At 36.1% G+C, this 25262-nt stretch overlaps 1 protein-coding gene across 4 annotated transcripts in view; it reads left to right on the top strand.

Moving 5' to 3' along the window:
* RABGAP1L (RAB GTPase activating protein 1 like) overlaps positions 1-25262 on the top strand; it is a 686895-nt gene that overhangs the window by 80031 nt on the left and 581602 nt on the right. For all 4 annotated transcript variants that reach the window (XM_030875419.3, XM_060296102.2, XM_060296106.2 and 1 more), the window contains exons 6-8: positions 4417-4574; positions 5839-5949; positions 25057-25123. In XM_030875419.3, coding sequence (XP_030731279.1) covers positions 4417-4574; positions 5839-5949; positions 25057-25123 — 336 coding nt within the window. The remainder of the gene's footprint in view (positions 1-4416; positions 4575-5838; positions 5950-25056; positions 25124-25262) is intronic.

Here is a 25262-nt window from a genome sequence, read left to right as displayed (position 1 = left end):
AAAGTTCTTGTATGATTGCCTCTTGTTTTAGCTCCTTTCAATTAGTAATATATTTGAGCAAGTTGTTTTTAAAATTTTAACACATATTTTTCTGGGTATCTTTTATAGGGTAACTTTTCTACATTTACTTTTTTGGGTGAACATTTTCTTGATAAATGTTTTTAAAAGAGTTGCTCCTTTTTCACCAATATTAGTGAAAAGGCTTTATCTTAGAAGAGTTTGCTATGTTATTTTATTTTTTATTTATTTTTTAATATTTCATTTATTTATTTATTTGGCTGGGTCGGGTCTTAGTTGCGGCACATGGGATTTTTTTTTTTTTTTAATGTGGGGGTCACTTCCCAGATACTTTAATTTTTTTACATCTTTATTGGAGTATAATTGCTTTACAATGGTGTGTTAGTTTCTGCTTTATAACAAAGTGAATCAGTTATACATATACTATGTCCCCATATCTCTTCCCTCTTGCGTCTCCCTCCCTCCCACCCTCCCTATCCCACCCCTCCAGGCGATCACAAAGCACTGAGCTGATCTCCCTGTGCTATGCGGTTTGGTAGTGTATATATGTCCATGCCTCTCTCGTGCTTTGTCACAGCTTACCCTTCCCCCTCCCCATATCCTCAAGTCCATTCTCTAGTAGGTCTGTGTCTTTATTCCTGTCTTACCGCTAGGTTCTTCGTGACATTTTTTTTGCTTAAATTCCATATATATGTGTTAGCATATGGTATTTGTCTTTCTCTTTCTGACTTACTTCGCTCTGTATGACAGACTCTAGGTCTATCCACCTCATAACAAATAGCTCAATTGCATTTCTTTTTATGGCTGAGTAATATTCCATTGTATATATGTGCCACATCTTCTTTATCCATTCATCCAGTGATGGACACTTAGGTTGTTTCCATCTCCGGGCTATTGTAAATAGAGCTGCAATAAACATTTTGGTACATGACTGTTTTTGAATTATGGTTTTCTCAGGGTATATGCCCAGTAGTGGGATTGCTGGGTCATATGGTAGTTCTATTTGTAGTTTTTTAAGGAACCTCCATACTGTTCTCCACAGTGGCTGTATCAATTTACATTCCCACCAACAGGCGGCACATGGGATCTTTTGTTGTGGTGTGCGGGCTCTTTGTTTTGGCGTGCGGGCTTCTCTCTAGTTGCGACACGCAGGCTCAGTAGTTGTGGCATGCAGGCTGTCTAGTTGTGGTGCAGGCTCTAGAGTGCACAGGCTTAGTTGCCCCTCTGCATGTGGGATCTTAGTTCCCTGACCAGGGGTCAAACCTGCGTCCCCTGCATTGGAAGGTGGATTCTTAACCACTGGACCACCAGGGAAGTCCCCCTGTACTACTTATTTTAAGTAAACATTTCATTTAATAGCATTTCTTGGACTGTTAATGTGTAATAATTGAGAATTTGGAATATACTGAAATACAAAAGAAAATAAAAGTTACTCAGAATTCCATCAGAATTAAGATTTTGGTTTGTCTCCTTTCCACATATCTACACGTGTCCTCCTGCCCACCTCTTCAAAAACAACAACAACTCCAAGAGATAGTTTTGTGTTTAACTAATGCTTTCTGTAGGTAGGTACTGCCTCTGGGGAAAAATTGTACTGTATTATTTGTCAATAAACCTTTGACTTCTGCAAAGAAGATGCCTGTTCTAGATTATTGTGTGTGCGTGTGTGTTTGTGTGTGTATTTAATATTGTGACGTGTATAGAAATGTTTTCCATGGTATTATGTTTTAAATTTTTTCATGATGAAATTGGTTACCCAATTTGTTCCAATAACTATAGACATTGATAATCATCGTTTTTGAAGCTACTCTACCTTACCAATTCTTGGATCATCATTCCAGCTTATTCACAGACTTTAGAAGTCACAAATGATTTTAACCTTGTTGTTGGAAATAGCAACTTCTAAGACTGGTCAGGATTAAATGCAGTTTGATTGCTGTTAAGGTACTGTTGTGTCCTTCCTCCAAGAAGAGAGAAAGGTGTAGGCTGATTTCCCCCCCATCATTCTCTACCACTCTGGCTCAGCCCCATATGCTTAGCCTTTTTCAAAAGACATTCCTGAGCCTTGCCCATCTACTTTAGAATTCGCCAAGTTCTTTGACTTTTTTTTTTGGTGTGGCATGATGTGTAGGCTTGTGGACAGCTCTGATACAAAGAAAATGAAATAGAAGAATATAGGAGAGAAGAAAAAATAATAAATAGGGTTGGGGTTTAACTTTACTAATGTATCAAAAACTAAGTACAGGTATTCTGTTTTCACATATAATGTTTTCTTAAAAATATGCTTAAAAATGTTTTCTTAAATACACATAAAATGTAAATAAGAGACGTCACATTTTATTTGGAGTTAGGAAGTAGGCAGTACTCAAAGTACTGAAAATAGTTTAAAGTCCCTGTTTACACTTTACCTTGTAGGCATAATCTTCAGTGACTTATTTCTAGCATGTTCTTTGATTCTGTTTTCCTCTATAACATTTAAATTATTGAGCTAAGTCCAATAAGGGTCCAGTTGAGGCTAAACATATCTGTTTTTGCCTTACCTAATGATTCCTCCCATTCACCCCAAGCACATTCAACTTACATATGTGAAATGAAAACTCCATGTACACAGCTGTATCCCTCTCTCCTAGAATAATACTTAGTACACAGAAGGCACTCAAAAAGTATTGGTTGAATGAATGAGTGAACTTATAATTGTCTTAATTGTATAAGATTTGAGGTCTACAGTTATTATTAATATGAATCCTTTGCTGCTTTGTTGTTACTCATTTATGTAAAATTATAATGAGATAACTTTAACATTAAAAAATTTTACGAATGCAGTGATACAAATATGATGCTATTGATTGAAGTTGAACTTTAGGCTGGCAGGCAGCATTCTTATACAGTTAACCTGTGTAAGTCAGTTAATTTAGAAAACTATTGATTTGGCACTGAAAAGGCAGTTTAGGGTAATCATTGATTACTGGATGTAAGTGTGGCCATTGGAAGTTTGAGGACCATTGAATGTGTTAGAGTATGTATGTGTGAGAAAAGGTAGAATGTATGAATATAATAAAATAGAATATTGAGGAAAGACCCCCATACTTGAAGAAATTCTACTGTTAATGAGAGTGCTCTTATTTCAAGCAAATTATAAAATATTATAATCCTAGATTAATACAAAGAATAATTTGAATTCACTTTATCTAAAGTGAAGGATTTCATATTCAGAGAAGTTTCTTTACTAGTACCTCCCAGTGTGAGATTTTGAAAATATGAACTTTGTTCAAACCCTTCTTATTTCATCTTGTTTTTATTTGTTCAACCCATGAGGGGCCTGAGAGATTTGGAAGTTCTTTTGTGTTTGAAGCAGACAAGTTTGAGATGGTATATGATGCTTCTTTTGGAACCAAGGAAGATAATACCGTCTGGAAGAGTGTGGGATGTAGAGTACTCCTCCACTTTAGGGGAGGAGTAAAAGCCATCCATATATATACACACATACATATATTTATGTATGTGTGTGTATATAAAGTCACCAGGGTGGCTTAATACTAATAAATTAGATAAGAACAGTTCAGGATTCATTCATTCTACGACACATTTATACAACAACAACATTGAGTAACAATACTGGAAGCTCTTTAAATCATGCTACCATGTTTTCTTTTTGCAAAAAACAGTATTTATTCTATGCCTCAGGATCTAGCCCACTGAAGCTGAGAGAAGTGAAAAGAGAAATTGACACCTTGGGCTAAAACCTTGTTTGTGTGTGTTCATTGGGAAGGTTTAGATGCCAGTATCATTCTAGTAATTATCTTAGGCTTCATTCATTGCAATATAGTATCTTAGGGGTCATAGAAACATCTATACATACATACAGCTTCTTTTGTGACTTTAAATTAAATGTCTTTATTTTGGTGTTTAAATGCCAGATTGAAAGAAGCAAACTACAGTTAACCCTTGAACAGTGTGCTGGGGCTGGGGGGTGGCATGTCGTAGGGGCGCTGACCCTCTGTGCAGTCAAAAATTCATGTATAATTTATAGTTGGCCTTCCATATGAGCGGTTCCTCCTTATCCACTCTTCTGCATCTGCCACTTCAACCAACCATGGCTTGTATACTACTGTAGTATTTACTGTTGAAAAAAATCTGCATATAAGGGGACCCGTGCAGTTCAAACCCATGTTGTTTAGGGGTCAACTGTGTGTGTGTATATATGCTTATACTATGTATATATACACACTGTATATTACAAACTCTGTGTGTGTGTGTGTATATGCTTAGACTATATCTACTTTATCTGCTAAAGAGCATTGTGACCATGGGAAATTATAGATTCAAGAATTAGGAAAGAATTTTATCAAAATGCAGTTAAATCTTTGTCTAATATTGTTTCCATTTTTATTCTTTTAGGTAAGCAGAATTTTGTATAGTTTCTGTACAGCTTTCAAACGGTCTTCTAGACAAGTATCTGATGTTAAAGACTCAGTTATTCCTACCCCTGACAGTGATGTATTTACCTTCAGTGTCTCCTTGGAGGTAAAAGAAGATGATGGAAAAGGAAACTTTAGGTGAGGTTGTTTGGAAAGATTAAAAATTGGTATTGTGTCTGAAATATAATATTGGCTAATTTAAAGTTTCCAGAATATGCAATGTTGGTATAAAGCTTTAGGATGATAAAGAAATATTTCACTGGTGAATGCATGGTTCACTTTTGTCATGCTTTTCAGATATTTTATGTAAATTATTTTCTTAATACTTTAAAATACTGATATTTACTGTAGAAAATTTAGTAAAATAATAAAATTGGAATAAAAAGCTATGGTTTTGTCAGCCACAATCACTTTTAATATTTGATTTCTAGGGTGTATTTTTATACAGTTGTGTGTATATATATATAGTTTTTTTAACTTCATGATATAAGAATTTTTCAATTAAAATATTCTTAAAATCATTTTTAATGTTTACCAGTAGTATATTGTATGGTTTGACCATCATTTAATTAACCATTTCCTTCTGCTGTGTATTTGGAATGTTCTTCTTTAGTTCAAAAATAGGCAGATAATAGGAAACAGTTATACTCTTTAATGATCAGTTATGGGCCTTTACTTTGCCTTTGTTTCTAACCATAATTGTTAGGTAGGTATTTTACCTGTTTTTTACAGATACAGAAATTGAGTCTTAGGTCAAATAAGTTGCTAAAGGTATTTTTCCTTTTCAGATAAGGCAACCTATATTTTAGACACTAAACTGTTTTTGTTTTGTTTCTTTTAGACACTTACTGTTTTAATGAACTAATTCTTGAGAATTGTCAGTCTGGCCCAGGCTAGAATTTAACTTGCCCTGATCTGTACCTCTTTGTTCATCTTTTATTTATATTTACTTGGATTTGTCACAGTCATCTCAAACTCTAGATGTTTAAAAGTAAGCTCTTCTTCTCAACTTTTGCCTTGGGTTTCACTGTGTTAAAGGCATTCATGCAACCAGCTAAACCAGAAATGTGACAGTCTTAAAAGTAATTAAATAAACCATGTTCCTAAATGTGTTAAAATTTAAAAACTAAAATTTGAAATGATGTCATTTAAAAAGTTTTGTTTTTAATCTCGTTAGGGATAAATTATAAGGCTCTTGTAAACCCAGTTTAAAAATTAATAACAACTCTGTTTTGCTGACTGTAAAGTTTGTAGTTACTCTGTGGCAAGATGAGAGTTAGGATATCTTAAGAATAAGGGTGTTGTTGCTTAAATAGTTTGTTGGCTCATTCTAACCTTGAAAGAGAGATCTTTTTTATTGTTTTTAATTATTGTTAATTCCTCTTCTTTTTGCATATTTCAGTCCTGTGCCTAAGGATAGAGATAAATTTTATTTCAAATTAAAACAAGGAATAGAGAAGAAGGTTGTGATTACAGTGCAGCAACTTTCTAACAAAGAATTAGCTATTGAAAGGTAAGCAGCTTGCTTCTAAATGCTACCAAAACTTGTATTGACATTGTTACTGTGTTTCAAGAGACATACTATTGAATCTCAGCTGTATTACTTACTGTGGCTTTTCACCATGCTTCAGTTTCTCCATTTAAAAATGAGAATGAGAAACCTAATGCTTTCCCCACTTAAATAAGTTAGATATAACTGGTTCATTGAAAATGTCAATTGATGGGGGAAATAAACATGAAATGGCTTTGTTTTATCAGTAATAACTGCTTCTACCCTATTTGGGCTTTTTCCGTCTCTCCCGTATTTACATATAGGACAAATACCTTAACTTCTCATTCATTTTGATTATTAAAAAGTCCATTAAGTTACTGAGATATCAGAATTTTTAAGAGATACATCTTTAAAATATATAAACACACATGCACATATATACACACACGTGTGTCTGCATGCGTTTATATATTTATGTCTATATTTTAATTTTTCTGTTAGCAGTAGACAGAGCAATATTTTAATCTTTTTATTTAGAGGTAATTTCAAACTTACAGAAGACTTAAAAAAAAAGAAAAAAAAACCTAGTACAGAGAATACCTGCATGCTCTTTACTCAGAATCACTTATTAATAACATTTTACCCCATTTGCTTTGCACCCACTTTCTCAATCTCTCTCTCTCTCTCTCTGTGTCTCAGTCTTTCTCTCCCTCCCTCCACCCCGGCACACACGCGCACACACGTGCTTGTTTTTCTAAACAATTTAAGAGTAAGTTACATACATCATGGTGTTTTATCCCTATCTACTTCCTTAGGAAATGTATATTTCCTAAAAATAGGGATACGAATATCTCTTATTTAACCACATTATTTGTATCAACCTCAGTAAACTTAGCTTTCATACAATACTTTTTATCTAACCTACTATTTGTCTCTAATTTTGTCAGTTAACCCAATACCATCCTTCCCCCCCATCCAATTTAGGATTTACATTAGGGTCAGATATTGCATTTAGCTGCCATATGTCTTTAGGTTTCTTTAATTTGGAAAGATTTCCACAGTCTTTCTCTCTCTTTTAAAACATGGACTTTTTTAAAAAAAATAAATTTATTTATCTATTATTTTTGGCTGCATTGGATCTTTGTTGCTGCATGCGGGCTTTATCTAGTTGTGGTGAGCAGGGACTACTCTCTGTTGTGGTGTGCAGGATTCTCATTGCGGTGGCTTCTCTAGTTGTGGAGCACGGGCTCTAGGTGCGCGGGCTTCAGTAATTGTGGCTTGTGGGCTCTAGAGTGCAGGCTTAGTAGTTGTGGTGCACGGGCTTAGTTTCTCCGCAGCATGTGGGCTCTTCCCAGACCACAGATCAAACCTGTGTCCCCTGCATTGGCAGGCAGATTCTTTAACTACTGTGCCACCAGGAAGTCCCATCAAAATGGACATTTTTCAAGAATACATCCCTTTCCCTCTTTTTATTTTTCTTATTTATTTTTTATACTATATTTTTATTTATTTTTTGCATCTTTATTGGAGTATAATTGCTTTATAATGTTGTGTTAGTTTCTGCTGTACAACAAAGTGAATCAGCTATATATATATATATATACACATACATCCCCATATCCCCTTCCTCTTGAGCCTCCCTCCCATCCTCCCTATCCCACCCCTCTAGGTTGTCACAAAGCGTCGAGCTGATCTCCCCGTGCTATGCAGCAGCTTCCCACTAGCCATCCATTTTACATTTGGTAGTGTATATATGTCAATGCTACTCTCTCACTTAGTCCCAGCTTCCCCTTCCCCCGCTGTGTCCTCAAGTCTGTCCTATACATCTGCATCTTTATTCCTGCCCTGCCACTAGGTTCATCAGTACCATTTTCATAGATTCCAGATATATGCGTTATTATACGGTATTTGTTTTTCTGACTTACTTCACTCTTATGACAGTCTCTAGGTCCATCCACGTCTCTACAAATGACCCAATTTCGTTCCTTTTAATGGTTGAGTAATATTCCATTGTATATATGTGCCACATCTTCTTTATCCATTCATCTGTCAGTAGACATTTAGGTTGCTTCCATGTCCTGGCTGTTGTAAATAGTGCTGCAATGAACATTGTGGTACATGACTCTTTTTGAATTATGCTTTTCTCAGGGTATATGCCCAGTAGTGGGATTGCTGGGTCATATAGTAGTTCTAGTTTTAGTTTAAGGAAACTCCATGCTGTTCTCCATAGTGGCTATATCAATTTACATTCCCACCAACAGTGAAGGAGGGTTCTCTTTTCTCCATACCCTCTCCAGCATTTATTGTTTGTAGATTTTCTGATGATGACCATTCTGACCAGTGTGAGGTGATACCTCATTTTGGTTTTGACTTGCATTTCTCTAATGATTAGTGATGTTGAGCATCTTTTCATGTGTTTGTTGGCAATGTGTAAGTCTTCTTTGGAGAAATGTCTGTTTAGGTCTTCCGTCCATTTTCGGATTGGGTTGTTTATTTTTTTGAAATTGAGCTGCATGAGCTGCTTGTGGATTTTGGAGATTAATCCTTTGTCAGCCGCTTCATTTGCAAATATTTTCTCCTATTCTGAGGGTTGTCTTTTCGTCTTGTTTATGGTTTCCTTTGCTGTGCAAAAGCTTTTAAGTTTCATTAGGTCCCATTTGTTTATTTTTGTTTTTAATTCTATTACTATAGGAGGTGGATCAAAAAAGATCTTGCTATGATTTATGTCAAAGAGTGTTCTTCCTATGTTTTCCTCTAAGAGTTATATAGTATCCGGTCTTACATTTAGGTCTCTAATCCATTTTGAGTTTATTTTTGTGTATGGTGTTAGGGAGTGTTCTAATTTCATTCTTTTACATGTAGCTGTCCAGTTTTCCTGGCACCACTTATTGAAGAGGCTGTCTTTTCTCCATTGTATATTCTTGCCTCCTTTGTCAAAGATAATGTGACCAGAGTTGCGTGGGTTTATCTCTGGCCTTTCTATCCTGTTCCATTGATCTGTGTTTCTGTTTTTGTGCCAGAACCGTACTGTCTTGATTACTGTAGCTGTGTAGTATAGTCTGAAGTCTGGGAGCCTTAATTTTGAGCATTAATTTTGTATTCTGCTACTTTACAAAATTCATTGATTAGCTCTGGTAGTTTTCTGGTGTCATCTTTAGGATTTTCTGTGTATAGTATCATGTCATCTGCAAACAGTGAGAGTTTTATTTCTTCTTTTCTAACTTGGATTCCTTTTATTTCTTTTTCTTCTCTGATTGCTGTGGCTAAAACTTCCAAAACTATTTTGAATAATAGTGGTGAGAGTGGACAACCGTGTCTTGTTCCTGATCTTAGAGGAAATGGTTTCAGTTTTTCAGCATTGAGAATGATGTTCGCTGTGGGTTTGTCATATATGGCTTTTATTATGTCATGTAGGTTCCCTCTGTGCCCACTTTCTATAGAGTTTTTATCATAAATGTGTGTTGAATTTTGTTGAAAGCTTTTTCTACATCTATTGAGATTATCATATGGTTTTTACCCTTCAGTTTGTTAATATTGTGTATCACATTGATTGATTTGTGTATATTGAAGAATCCTTGCATTCCTGGGATAAACCCCAGTTGTTCATGGTGTATGATCCTTTTAATGTGCTGTTGGATTCTGTTTGCTAGTATTTTGTTGAGGATTTTTGCATCTATGTTCATCATAGATATTGGCCTGTAGTTTTCTTTTTTTGTGACATCTTTGTCTGGTTTTGGTATCAAGGTGATGGTGGCCTCATAGAATGAGTTTGGGAGTGTTCCTCCCTCTGCTATATTTTGGAAGAGTTTGCGAAGGATAGGTGTTAGCTCTTCTCTAAATGCTTGGTAGAATTTGCCTGTGAAGCGATCTGGTCCTGGGCTTTTGTTTGTTGGAAGATTTTTAATTACAGTTTCAGTTTCAGTGCTTGTGATTGGTGTGTTTGTATTTTCTTTTTCTTCCTGGTTCAGTCTCAGAAGGTTTTACTTTTCTAAGAATTTGTCCATTTCTTCCAGGTTGTCCATTTTATTGGCATATAGTAGCTTGTAGTAGTCTGTCATGATCCTTTGTATTTCTGAGGTGTCAGTTGTTACTTCTTTTTCATTTCTAATTCTGTTGATTTGAGTCGTCTTTTTTTTTCCTGATGAGTCTGGCTAATGGTTTATCAATTTTGTTTATTTTTTCAAAGAACCAGCTTTTAGTTTTATTGATCTTTGCTGTTGTTTCTGTTATTTATTTTTTCATTTATTTCTGGTCTGATCTTTATGATTTCTTTCCTTCTGCTAACTTTGGGGTTTTTTGTTCTTCTTTCTCTAATTGGTTTAGGTGTAAGGTTAGGTTGTTTACTTGAGGTGTTTCTTGTTTCTTGAGGTAGGATTGTATTGCTGTAAACTTCCCTCTTAAAACTGCTTTTGCTGCATCCCATATGTTTTGCGTCATCGTGTTTTCATTGTCATTTGTTTCTAGGTATTTTTTGATTTCCTCTTTGATTTCTTCAGTGATCTCTTGGTTGTTTAACAGCATATTGTTTAACCTCCATGTGTTTGTATTTTTTTACACTTTTTTTCCTGTAATTGATATCTAGTCTCATAGTGTTATGGTTGGAAAAGATGCTTGATATGATTTCAGTTTTCTTAAATTTACCAAGGCTTGATTTGTGACCCAAGATGCGATCTGTCCTGGAGAATGTTACATGTGCACTTGAGAAGAAAGTGTATTCTGCTTTTTTTAAAAAAATAAATGCATTTATTTATTTTTGGCTGCATTGGGTCTTTGTTGCTGTGCGTGGGCTTTTGTAGTTGTGGCGAGCAATGGCTACTCTTCCTTGTGGGGCATGGTTTTCTCATTGTGGTGGCTTCTCCTTGTTGTTGAGCATGGGCTCTAGGCTTGCGGGCTTCAGTAGTTGTGGCAAGTGGGCTGTAGAATGCAGGCCCAGTAGTTGCAGTGCATGGGTTTAGTTGCTCCGCAGCATGTGGGATCTTCCCAGACCAGGGCTTGAACCCATGTCTCCTGCACTGGCAGGTAGATTCTTAACCAGTGTGCCACCAGGGAAGTCCTATTCTGTTGTTTTTGGATGGAATGTCCTATAAATATCAATTAAGTCTATCTGGTCTAATATGTCATTTAAAGCTTGTGTTTTCTTATTTATTTTCTGCTTGGGTGATCTATCCATTGGTGTAAGTGGGGTGTTAAAGTCCCCTACTATTATTGTGTTACTGTTGATTTCCCCTCTTATAGCATTTGTCTTATGTATTGAGGTGCTCCTATGTTGGGTGCATAGATATTTACAGTTGTTATATCTTCTTCTTCGATTGATCCCTCGATCGTTATGTTGTGTCCTTCTTTGTCTCTTGTAATAGTCTTTATTTTAAAGGCTATTTTGTTTGATATGAATATTGCTACTCCAGATTTGTTTTGATTTCCATTTTTATGGACTATCTTTTTCCATCCCCTCACTTTCAGTCTGTATGTGTCCCTAGGTCTGAAGTGGGTCTCTTGTAGACAGCATATGTATAGGTCTTGTTTTTGTATCCATTCAGCCAGTCTGTGTCTTTTGGTTGGAGCATTTAATCCATTTACATTTAAAGTAATTATTGATGTGTATGTTCCTATTACCATTTTCTTAATTGTTTTGGGTTTATTTCTGTAGGTTTTTCCTTTCGCTTGTGTTTCCTGTCTAGAGAAGTTCCTTTAGCATTTGTTGTAAAGCTGGTTTGCTGGTGCTGAATTCTCTTAACTTTTACTTGTATGTAAACCTTTGATTTCTCTGTCAAATCTGAATGAGATCCCTGCTGGGTAGAGTAATCTTGGTTGTAGGTTTTTCCCTTTCATCACTTTAAATATATCTTGCCCCTCCCTTCTGGGCTGTAGAACTTCTGCTGAAAGATCAGCTGTTTACCTTATGGGGATTCCCTTGTATGTTATTTGTTGCTTTTCCCTTGCTGCTTTTAATATTTTTTCTTTGTGTTTAATTTTTGTTAGTTTGATTAATATGTGTCTTGGCGTATTTCTCCTTGGGTTTATCCTGTATGGTACTCTCTGCACTTCCACAACTTGATTGACTATTTCCTTTCCCATGTTGGAGAAGTTTTTGACTATAATCTCTTCAAATATTTCCTCAGACCCTTTCTTTTTTTCTTCTTCTTCTGGGACCCCTATAATTCAAATGTTGGTGCGCTTAATGTTGTCCCAGAGGTCTCTGAGACTGTCCTCCATTATTTTCATTCCTTTTCTTTACTCTGCTTTGCGGCAGTTATTTCCACCATTCTATCTTCCTGCTCACTTATCTGTTCTTCAGCGTCAGTTGTTCTGCTATTGATTCCTTTTGGCGTATTTTTAATTTCAGTTATTGTATTGTCCATTACTGTTTGTTTGCTCTTTAGTTCTTCTAGGTCCTTGTTAACATTTCCTGTATTTTCTCTATTTTATTTCTGAGATTTTGTGTCATCTTTACTGTCATTACTCTGAATTCTTTTTCAGGTAGTTTGCCTATTTCCTCTTCATTTATTCAGTCTTGTGTGTTTTTATCTTGCTCCTTTGCCTGAAAGATATTTCTCTGTCTTCTCATTTTGTCTCATTTACAGTATTTGAGGTTTCCTTTCCCTAGGCTGCAGGGTCATAGTTCCTCTTGCTTCTGTTAGCTCTGCTCCCAGTGGTGAGGCTGGTCCAGTGGCTTGCGTAGGCTTCGTGTTGGGAGGGACTTGTGCCTGCGTTCTGGTGGGTGGAGTTGAGTCTTCCCCCTGTTGAACAGGGCCGTGTCAGGTGGTGTGTTTTGGGGTGTCTGTGAGCTTAGTATGACTTTAGGTAGTCTGTGTACTGATGGGTGTGTTTGTATTCCTGTCTTTGTTGTTTTATGTGAGGCATCCAGTGCTAGAGGCTGCTGGCAGTTCAGTGGAGCTGGGTCTTGGATTCAGATAGAGGCCTCTGTGAGAGGTCTTGGTGGTTAATCTTCCCTGCAGCCAGGAATTCTCTAGTGGTCCAGTGTCCTGGACTTGGTGCTCCCACCTCAGAGCCTGAGGCCCAAGTGCCAGTCAAGGAACCAAGCCCCCACAAGTTGTTCGTACCAGTTATGCAGGGATCTTTACAGTCCTTTCCGGTGTCCAAGGTCTTCTGCTAGTGTTCAGCCAGTGTTCTATGAGAGTTGTTGCATCTATAAATATATTCCTGATGCATCCGTGGAGAGAGATGAACTCCACGTCCTCCTGCTCCTCCTTTCCCCGCATCCGTGGAGAGAGATGAACTCCATGTCCTCCTACTCCTCCTTTCCCCTCTTTTTAATATAACATTGCTCAGTTTGGGTTTATCTAATATTTCCTCATGATTAAATTCGGATAGTTTATTTGCATAGGTGATGTTCTCTCCTTCACAGTGTATCACATTTGGAGGTGCTTGATAACCCTCTGTCCCTTTCTGGTGATGTTAAATTTGATTACCAGTCAAGATGTCTGGTTTCTCCATTGTAATTCCTTTTTCCCCCTGCCTCCCTTGCAGCTAGTAAGCAGTTTGTGGGGAGACCCATGAAAATATCTTGCTTCTCATCAAAATTTCCTCCTTGGTTTAGCTTTCATTCATAATTCTTGTCTGATCCAGTCTTCGATTAACTTAAATATAGAAACCTTGGTGAATATAGGTGAAATAGTCAGATACCTAATTATGTTTTCTTTGTTAACTTAGATAAACATTTATGCATACATTTAAAATATATTATACATAATAACTTAGAAATGTTGCTTTTTTCCCCCTCATGTTCATAAGACAAATTTATTCAGACTCTCCACAATAATCTTCGACATTAGTGTCTTCATCATCACTTAAGCTACTTTTTGAATAATTTTAAGGCATTTTTCCAGAGCACATTATCTCAAGTTGTTTGAGTTAAAGCACTTTTTGAATCAGTTTATATCATTATCATTAGAAATTCTACCTAAGCCAGAATTTTACCTACCATTTGTATACCATTAAGATAGCTAAAAAAATTCATTCCATATATAACCACTTAACATATTGCTTTTATTTTAATATAATTAATGTCGATGATGATATTTAACAACTATGGGTTCATATGCTCAGCAGTAATTACCAAATCTGTTAAGTGTTTTTGCCTCCTTCTTCACACATTCTGTCAGATGACCTCTAAACATCCAAACTAAAATTAACTTGAGATTGCTTCAGGCTAATGGGTCTTCCCCAAAGAATACTTTGTTCAACATAGCAGACAGAATTTCCTGTGATATGAGGTATTTTTTAAATACTTCGATTTATCTTTGTTTTTTCAAAAAAGAAACTCTTGCCTTTTATTGGATTATATGTGGTACTTAATGTGTTTAAATCACAAAATGTATGTAGTGGAATTTAAGGTAATCCAGTAGGTGGCAGTCTTGTCATGAGAATTCTTAACCTCTGTTTTTTTTTTTTTTTTTTTAAACCATTGCTGCTGACAAAGTTCATTTATAGTATAAAGATATCGGTGTGAAAGTAAATCCTTCAAATTACATAATTTTGTCTTACTTTATGAGAAAATGATTTTAAAAAACAACTTCCCATTTATGTGAAATTTCCAACGTACACACAAGTAGAAAGAATAATATATTGAACGGCAGTGTACCCATCAGCCATTCTGAATGCTAATTTTCAGTATTTTGGTTTTTAAAAATATTAGTTTTTATCATGAAAAAATCTATTTCTCTGTGCATTCAAGGGTTCAAGCATTCCTCATGTGTAGATATTTGACAAATTATACTGTGATTATTGGTCTCAACCCCTTTGAAGGCAAGTACTGTGTCATTTATCTCAGAATCTCCAATATCTAGCCCTGTGCTAGGAACCAGAGCTTTGTAGTTACTTAGTCCTTACTTAGCACTTTCTCTGTGCTGAGCACTGTTCTAGGTGCTACTTATGAGGTATAGGTACTATTATCTTCATTGTACAGTCAAGGAAACGGAGGCACAGAGAGGTTAGATAGCTTTCTCAAGGTTATACAATTAAATACCAAGTCTATCTGGTCTAGAATAAATATTCTTACTCTCTACTTTGTTTTAAAAACTTGTTGAGTAAATGAATAAAAAGTATATAGAAATTTTATAAAGTTAAGAGTATTGACTACATTCACTGTAATGTGCAGAGAGTAATAGAACATTGCACCTAATAGAATCCTAACCTGTTTAGAGGGTATGTGAAAAATGCTCTCACATTTTGAAAATTTCTAATGTTCTTTTGCTTTTCTCAGTCACCTGTGTTAGATTTTACAAGTTAAGCTTTATTTAGGAACTGTACATAAGAAAGAAAATAATATTAACATTTTTGTGTGATGGCCATTGTAAAATTTGATTGTCATAACAACATGTGAGGAAAACATTTTAATTATTACCCTATTTTTTTTTGCAGAAGATGAGACAGAGGCTTAATGAGATTAAGTAACTTGGTCATTTGGCCAGGAACTGATAGAGCCAGGGTTTAAACCAAGGCCACCTGACTTCTGAGTGTATACTTTTAGAGACTGTACCCAATTAGATTTTGATTACATGCTAAGTTTAAAATTAATCAGACCAGTTAGAAAATAAATGGATTGGCATTCTTTGGTGTATTTCCAGCAGAATTTGAAAGTGAGAGTATAGATGGGCATCCAAGTGATTGTTCAGTGACTTCAAACCCAGGGGCACCGTGCCCTGGGAGAAAAGCTGATAGATTTGTAGATGAGAAGACCAACAATAAGAGCTGAGAGGAGAAGGCAAGATGATTGTAATCTGAAATGTGTGAGAAGAGCAGCCTAAGCCTAATTATTGAGAGGCTCCAGTTAAAATGTTAAAGCAGATCTGAACAGGTCATTCTCTTTCTGGTGTTTCTAAAGTGGAGATAGCAATCTTCTCTGTCCCTCTCCAGCTGACATTTTCATGGGTTTTGGTCTCATCGTGTGTAGAAATACTGCAAAAGATTTTCTTACATACCACCAATTGATGCGGGTTTTTAAAGCTTTATTTAGTATTTTAAATACCCTAACACTATTATATAGCACCCACATCAATGCTTTGAATAGATTGCTGGTTTTGTTAGATACCCGAAAAGCGAGGGGGAAATTTTTCATTTCTTGCTGTATTAATTTTCTGACTAGTTGATTTTTGCCAAGTATTACTTCTTAATTTGTCATAAAATAATTCAGGGAAAATAATACCATATACATTTGGAAAATGGGTCTCTTTACAGCTCCCTAACAAGAAGTGGAGTTCTAATGATGGTAATTCCAGACCTTTTGGGGGGTTAGTTGGGAAGAGAATTTTGGCTTCAGGGTTTTATGTCTGTCAGATCACTTTGTTCCCAGGGATCTGCCCTGATGCTTGATGTGTGAACCAGAATGAAGTATTGATACAGCAAGCAGAGTATAATTACTAGATTTGTTTTAAGTATACAGCTTTGTTTGTACTGAGTAACATGGGCCATTACTACTAGGAAGAAAGAATTTCCATGAATCACTTTTATCTGATCCTAATTTTGGGGAGTACAGTCTACATATACATTAAAGTATATATATATATATATATATATAATATAAAACACATCATTATTAGAAAGCAGTTTGATCATTTGTAGAGTGATTCAGAGATGTGCCTGTTTTGATAATAAATTCTGCTTCAGTTCTTAATTTGTGCTTTCTGGCTTGCAGCAAACACTACATAGTGAGAAGTTGAAGTGTTAAGTACCATACCTCATAGCATGAGTGATTGACAGGTACCTTTCCTTGTGTTATTTTCTTGAGGAAAATGTTTCCAAGCCATGGAGTACTGAAAAAAGAAAATCACCTAAGGCTCTTTTCTTCTCACAGAATAAGCAATTTTCTAATATGATTTGATATCCCTAAAGTAGATAGATAGTAGAACCTGAACTGTTAATTATTTTGGGGCTGATATAATTGTATGTTAGACCATTCTGAGGGTCTTTTGTTGAATTTATGTAGCACTTATTTTTGCCTTCACCCTAGCAAGTTGTTATATAGTTTTATTTAGAAAGGAGCTCAAGTCACTGACTTTAAGTTGCCTAGATGTAAAATCACGAGTTTTAGATGTCTTAATAATTTTTCTTAATGGACGTCATTTTTCTCCATCCTGAAAATGAGCAAAAGTTAGTGGGGTGATCCAAAGTCTGGATAATATATATTTCTTAAATTAATTAATTAATTGTGTTTTTTTGGCTGCATTGGGTCTTTGTTGTTGCACATGGCTTTCTCTAGTTGCGGTGATTGGGGGCTACTCTTCGTTGTGGTGCGCAGCCTTCTCATTGTGGTGGCTTTTCTTGTTGCGGAGCATGGGCTCTAGGTGCATGGGCTTCAGTAGTTGTGGCACGTGGGCTCAGTAGTTGTGGCTCACGGGCTCTAGAGCGCAGGCTCAGTAGTTGTGGTGCTTGGGCTTAGTTGCTCCGCGGCATGTGGGATCTTCCTGGACCAGGGCTTGAACCTGTGTTGGCTGGCTGCATTGGCAGGCGGATTCTTAACCACTGTGCCACCAGGGAAGCCCCTGCATAATATTTTACAAGCTGTTTTTGAACTTACTCATTTGTCTTCTTTGAGTTTTCATATAAGGCAGTAGAAAGGTAACTCTCTTTTACCTTAGAAAAACAGGATATATTTATACAAAATACTTTCATTGTTCTCTGATAGTTGTTTCAAGTGACAATTGATAAAGAGTTATCGGCATTATCAGGTGCTTTGGAGAATGAGAAATTGGAAGCTTCTATCTTCTCTCAGCTTTTGGACTGGAACTTGTAATTAGAACAGAATTTTCAGTGTCTTCCATTGCTAGCTTTCGCTGGCACCCAGTGGTGGGGGGTGGTGGCACTCCAGAGGTATGTATATAATACTATTACCTTTTTAGCATCGTATCTTAAGAACTACTTTTTTCATATTAGCAATGAAAACGTACATTGCTTTCTGTGAAAAGTTTTTCTAAGTTTATTCTAGATGTCTTGGGGCTCTTTTTTTTTTTTTTTTTTGCGTTACGCGGGCCTCTCACTGTTGTGGTCTCTCCCGTTGTGGAGCAGAGGCTCCGGACGCGCAGGCTCAGTGGCCATGGCTCACGGGCCCAGCTGCTCCGTGGCATGTGGGATCTTCCCAGACCGGGGCACGAACCCCTGTCCCCTGCATTAGCAGGCGGACTCTCAACCACTGTGCTACCAGGGAAGCCCAGGGCTCATTTTCAAATGAACTTCTAAATGTGAAATAATTACAGACTCACAGGAAGTTAAAATAATAGTATAGCGAGGCCCCATGTACACTTCCCCCAGCTTCCCCCAATGGTAACATCTTACATAACTATAGTATAATGTACAAACTAGGAAATTGACATTGGTACAATCGATAGACCTCTACTGGAGCTCTTTTTGAATTCTTTTGTAAATCATAGTATGCTTCTATAATATAATAATAATTTCTTAATTAATTAATTGTTTTTCCAATGGCAAAAGATCTTTACTTAGCTTTATTTAACTTAAGGTGACTAATCAAGATAGTTATGGACAAAGGGGCTACCAGGTCCTAGCAGAGGAGAGAGTTCCAGGTTGTTCAAATGTAGTAGTTTGGTTTTTTTTAAACTGAAATATATTTGACATATAACATTGTGTAAACTTAAGGTATACAACATGTGGATTTGATACATTTATATATTGTAATATGATTGCCATTGTAGCAGTAGTTAATACCTCTGTCATGTCATATAGTTATCAATTATTTCTTCTTGAGGTTGGAATAATTAAGATCTAGTCTCTTAGAAAGTTTGATTATATACAGTGTTGTTGTCTGTATTCACTATACTGTGTGTTAGATCTCTAGGACTTATTTACTACTAGTTGCAAGTCTGTACTCTTTTTTTTTTTTTTTTTTTTTTTTGCGGTATGTGGGCCTCTCACTGTTGTGGCCTCTCCCGTTGCGGAGCACAGGCTCCGGACACGCAGGCTCAGCGGCCATGGCTCACAGGCCCAGGCACTCCACGGCATGTGGGATCTTCCTGGACTGGGGCACGAACCCGTGTCCCCTGCATTGGCAGGCGGACTCCCAACCACTGTGCCACCAGGGAAGCCCAAGTCTGTACTCTTAAACAACATCTCTCCTGTTCCCCCACTCCCCAGTAAACACCAGTTTACTCTTTGTTTTTACAAGTTTGACATTTTTAGATTCCACGTATAAGTAATATCATACAGTTTTATGTCTCTGTCTGTCTTATCTCACTTAGCATAATGTCCTCAGGATCCACTTTTGTTGTTGCAAATGGTGGGGTGTCCTTTTTTCTCATGGTTGAATAATATTCCACTGTATATACCACATCCTCTTTATGTATTCATTTACTGCCGGGCCCTTAGGGTGTTTCCATATCATGGCTGTTGCAAGTAATGCTGTGATAAACATGAGAGTGCAGTTATCTCTTTGATATCCTGTTTTCATTTCCTTTGGGTATATACCCAGAAGTGGAATTGCTGGATCATATGGTAGATCTATTTTTAACTTTTTGAGCAATCTTCATATTGTTTTCCATAGTGGCTATAACAATTTACATTCTTGATTTACTTTAAGAAAATAACTTCTTAATTTATTGGTTTAAGAAATTTTGATTTCTAACCCGGCTGTTAAGTTATTAGAAGAGATGAGGTATTTTAACTGTATCCTATGCCAATTATCAATTTATTGCCTCTTGGTTCCAAATCTACCCTCTTACTTGATCTGCATTAGTGCAACTTTATGCATCTTCTTTGCAGCAAGCACAATATTAAATTGTGCCAGTAGAGGGTGCTGGAGAGATACCGCAGGAGGGAGGGACTCTTCTTGGTTCTGGTATGCTGTGATTGTTCTTGCTCTTGCTACAAGATTCTGGGACATCCAGTGCTGCTGTGCTCCAGCTGTGCACACAGTGCATGCATTCCCCCTGTGAACTCATAGTCCTGGTCCTGGCTCAGTGAGATCTTCCTGCAGCCCTCCAGATACAGACACTGTGGGCCTCAGGCTTTGTACCACTCTGCCTCTGAGCTGCCTCCGGGAGTCCTGATTTCCTTTGTTCACCTGCCGGCCACCCTTGGCTACCTGCACCCTAGAGGGTTGTTTCCTGTTTGCTTGTGGTCCAACTTTGCCTGGGCAGTCCAGAAAACTTCTTTGTCATCCACTGGGCTGCAGTCATATCTTCTACAGTGAGGTCAGAATACCAGCTTTAGGGGGAGGATCTTCTTTCCAAGTTTGCTCTTCTTTGGGGTACTCTTCCTCAGCCTTAGGTTGTTCTTTAGAATTCTCTTTATAGTCACTCTCCTATTACAGAGAAAATTTTTTTATAATAAACTTTTCCTGTTCAGATTATTTCTGTGCTCTCTCTCCTATTCGGACCTAAACTGACAGTATCTAATTGAACTAGTATCTAATGAAATTAACCAGTCCCACAGATAAATTTTCTGATACCTTTCTGGGGGAAAAAAAGTGTTTATTTTAGATAGTCTTCTTAACTGATAGTCTTTTAATTGTCATAATAATGGCAAGGATAATAACCACTATTTAATGATTTCTACCATATGTTAACATCCATCCCAAGTGTTTATTGCATAGTGTTTTTCATACTAAAGCAAGGAATCCTATAAATTATCTTTTTATTTACTTTTTTTTTTTGGCAGAGGGAGGAAACTAAAGCATGTTATTTTGCCTGCTAAGAAATAGCTAAGAAGAGGCAACATGAGGATTTGAATCCAGGGCTTTTTGCTAGTCTTCCTAAAGTCTTTGTATTTGTCTATTTTGTATGACTTTTTTTGGGGTAGGGACAAGGGGAGGTATTAAGTATTTATAGATATGATATAATTCTTTTATATCACTAGTAAACACTGCTTAGTTACTAATATTTTGTTCTTATTTATAATGGCAGCATAGTTTTTTTTTCTTTTTAAAGATCTTGGCTGATTTGAAGGGAAGTGGGAGGAATGACTACATAAAATGTTATTTTTATTTAGTAGGACTTTAGGCAGTTAATTAACAAAAGTGAAATAACAGGGGGTGCAGGTTCGATCCCTGGTCGGGGAACTAAGATCCCACATGCTGTGCAACCAAAAAAAAAAAGCAAGTCAACAAAAGTTAAATAAGTCTTACGTGTGAATATTGTATTTGTGCTTTAAATATTAATTTGATTTTTTCTATTTTTAATATATTTTAATAAGTTTACCCATCCTCTTTATTCTCGTATTATTTTTAAATTATTCTTTATCTGTTTTCTTTAAGGTTTATATATTTAGGTAAATTATTCCATTGTACCATAGAAAATTGTTATGCTTTTGATAATTGATCAAAGCTTTATATGGCTTGATTCAACTATTTTAAATGGAATCGAGCTTCTGAGGAATCCATATTATTTTACCCACAGATGATATTGTTTTGTATTAATTTTTTTTTTTTTTTACTTAAAATGTAAATACCAAAATAGGGCTGTACAGAAAAGAGTTAATATAGGAGGACTGACACTACCATTCCTAAAAGGCCTGCTTATAAGGTTGGTTCTTGACTGGTATTTGGAAACTTGGCTTTCGGGAGGGTTTCCACCATTGCCAGAACTGAGAATAGTGGCTCACCGTGCCTAAACTTTTAGCACAAGCAATGTGGTTTGTGCTGAACACCAGCTTTCCTTCAGGAGTCTGGGTTTTTGGTACATGCTAGGCAGAGGATGCCTATGTGACCAGCCCTGAGAAGAACTGAATCTCTATAAGCGTGTTGCATATGTGACATGTGACATTTCATCTTTATTTTTCCATCAATTAACCCTAAAGCCATGCAAGATATGCAGAATTTTTGGTGTCTGTATGGATGCTAACTTGGTGTTAAAAGCTGTTTAAATCTCTGTTTTAAGTAGAGACTCACTGGGCAGTATGGAAGGCCAAATTTCTTTTCTAAATAATAGTGGCAGTTGTAATAATAATTTATAATCGGCAACAGCTCTAGAATTTATGGTGTACTTTCCCTGTGAGTTTTTTCATTTCAGCTTTACATTAACATAGTCAACCTATAAGCAAGTAATATTTGTGTTCCAGAAATGTGGAAAGTGAGACTTTAAAGTGTGTGACTTGCCCAGGATCACACAGGGAATTGATAATCTTTTCTACTGATAGGCTAGGGAGGTGGCAGAGTATAATGTGTAAAAGACTCTGCAGTTTTGGAGTCATAGTCACGGGCTTAATAGCTTTGTGGTTTGGACAAATCACTTCTACTTTCCGGAAACCAGTTTTATTATTTGTTATATGGAGGTTGTTTAGAAATGTAAATGCAACAATATAGTAATGTCTGACAAAGCATTCAATAAACAGCTGCTATAATTAATATGATAATTATTATTAATATGATAACACCATCATCCCATTCTTAGGAGGTTTGATTTCAAATTTTGGGTCAAGTTAGCTATTTGCTATATTATAAATAATGTTGGGTGTGTCTTCTCTCTGCTTTGTTAACATTCTGTACTTACGGCTATCGTAGAACTTACCGTACAGGTTGTAATTGTCCGTTTACTTATTTTCCTCCCCTACTAGACTGTGACATCCTTGAGAAAATAAATGTAATAGCAGTTTGCTTTCTACATTATTTATGGAGTTAATAAGAGAAGATTGAACGCTTTGAACTCCCCAATGAAACACTTAATATTTGCAATAGGTGCTTGTGGTGCTAATAATATCTATCTAATTTCTGACATGTTATTCATAATAGACCTTGCTTGTCTCTATAGGAAACCTTATGTGCTTTAATGAAATATAATTTTGAAAATGACTAATACAGCTTGATAGAAAAAAATTACTCAGTTTTAGTGCTGGAAGAATCCTCAGAGTTCATGTATTGTTACCTCTCCCATTTTCTAGAAGAGGAAACAGAGGCTCAAGGGAGTTAGGTGCTTTGTCTAGGGTCGCACTGTTGGTTGGTGGCAGGATTTTTTATTTATAACCCAGGAAAAAAGCAGTACATCAAAGATCATCAAAATAAGGTGATGTGTGTTCCCATTTGAGGAAAACCTAAATTTCCTTTTGCAGTGGAGTTTAAGATAGGACATTATATTAGGAAAATTGTACCCATTTTGCCACTTACCTGTGAGTGCTTGACAAACAATATAAAACTTTAAATTTTCAAAGCGAGCAAAAGAAAGGTAGGGAGGGTGCATACTAAACTCTTAGTATTGGTTCCAAAGGGTCTGAGATTAGAGAGAGAAAGGAGAAATTATTTTTTCCCTATACACTTTGGTATTCATTAGCTTTTTACAATGAGTATATATAATAGTTTTGTAACTTAAAAACCATAATATAGAAAATAGTATTTTAAAACCCATGAGAGGTGCAAGCTGAAGCAAAGAATAGGGAATGTGAGAGAAGTCTTCTGTCCTCATTGACCCGACTTTTTTTTTTTTTTTTTTTTTTTTTTGCGGTACGCGGGCCTCGCACCGCCGTGGCCTCTCCCGTTGCGGAGCACAGGCTCTGGACGCGCAGGCCCAGCGGCCATGGCCCACGGGCCCAGCCGCTCCGCGGCACGCGGGATCCTCCCGGACCGGGGCACGAACCCGCGTCCCCCGCATCGGCAGGCAGACTCCCAACCACTGCGCCACCAGGGAAGCCCTGACCCGACTTTTAAGTTGAGGGAACTAAATTTTATATCTGAAAAAGAATTAGCTCTTTTATTCTTATAAGGAATTTAAGGCAAACTTAGAAGAAATAGTACAATAAAGTACATGATTAATTAGCATTTAATTTGTATAGACAGTGTTTATTATAGAAGTTCATAGCAGTTTAAAGGAATCGTATTAAAATTATGAATATTAGATTATAATAATTTCTATTTTAGTAAGTTATATTTTGTTCACTGGTACAATAATATGTTTGGAATTTCCTCAGAACTTACTGACTTTATATTTGTTATATACTTGATCTTTTTGGATGCCTTGAGCAAGGTATCCTCAAATATTCACAGGAAGTATTATATATATGTTTTTACTATTTACTAAGCTCATATTTGGACAGGACTAATCTCTTGTCTTGTTTATGGGAAAAAAAAGCCATGCTACTAGAAAACTAAACCTTTGAAAAACAAGGATCAGATTAAGTATTGACTGCTCAGCTGCCGCTATTTTGAAACTTAAAAAATGGTATATTTAATTTGTTTATAGTCTTGTATAAAATGCTCCATAGTATACTTTTAAATTTTGGAAAGCTACAATAAAAACACTGTTTTCTAGTAAGTGTGGGTATGCATTGTTGGCAGAGAGAGGCATACTGTGGACAGATCACATTGTCTCTCGAGTACAAGACCTACTTAATAGCCACATAAATTTGAGTAAAATAACTTTTTCTGGACTTTACGTTTCTTACCTATAAAGAAGAAATAACAGTAATATCCTAACAAATATTAAAACATGTTCGAATTAGCTGAATTTTAGAGTTTATGAAAATCCTTTACAAACAAAGTGGTAGTGTTGATGGGACTCTTAAAGCTTCCCTAGCATTAGGAAGCACAGAATAAAGTAGTTAATAGTATACAGTATGTTGGGTAATATCTTCACTAATATAATAGCATTTTTAGTAATGAGTTTCATATAACTTTTTTTTTTTTTTTTCAAACTGAGGATATAGTATTTCAAACTGAAGATATAGGCTACTCAGTGAACATGACTGTTGAGGGCCAGGGTGACTGTTTCTATTAATCTGGCTTGATGCAAAGAGAGAGTACAGTGTCTTATTCTAATTTTTTAAAAAAGTTTCTTTCTTTTAATTTAACTAGGTTAGTTGATCTTGACCAGTATGTTTGGAGTAACTCTAAAGCAAATACAATCTCATTTTTACCCAGAAACTAATTTATATGTCACTACTGTATTTTGTTTCAGTTAACAATTAATTATGGCTATTTTTATCACAGTTTCTGATCATTGGTAATCTTTTACATGCAAAAATAAAGATCTGGGAATTTAGGTAACTTATTTCTATGTGATTTTATTATGTATCTTAATGAATTCTTATTTATGATGTTTCTCTAAAAAATGAAAGCTATTTGTCAGTACAGAGCTCAGATTGTATCGTTACTATTGAGACTTTTGCTCACTGGGCTTCTATATATTCTTGATACCTTATTTCTCCTTTTTTTTCCCTCCCCAATATTTTCAGATGTTTTGGAATGTTATTAAGCCCAGGTCGAAACGTGAAGAACAGTGACATGCATTTACTGGATATGGTAATGAAAATCTTAAGCACCTTAACCAAGTATAGATGATAGTTATTTTATATTTTTAAAGTATTTTCTATTTTAAAATTTTGTCATTTTGTCAAAATTGTTTCTAACTTTCAGCTGTCAATTACTATGATAATAGTAA

This window comes from Globicephala melas, chromosome 1 (assembly GCF_963455315.2).
Source record: "Globicephala melas chromosome 1, mGloMel1.2, whole genome shotgun sequence".
Lineage (NCBI taxonomy): Eukaryota > Metazoa > Chordata > Mammalia > Artiodactyla > Delphinidae > Globicephala > Globicephala melas.
Note: the sequence above shows the minus strand (reverse complement) of the source record. Positions and strands in the feature narration are given on the sequence as shown.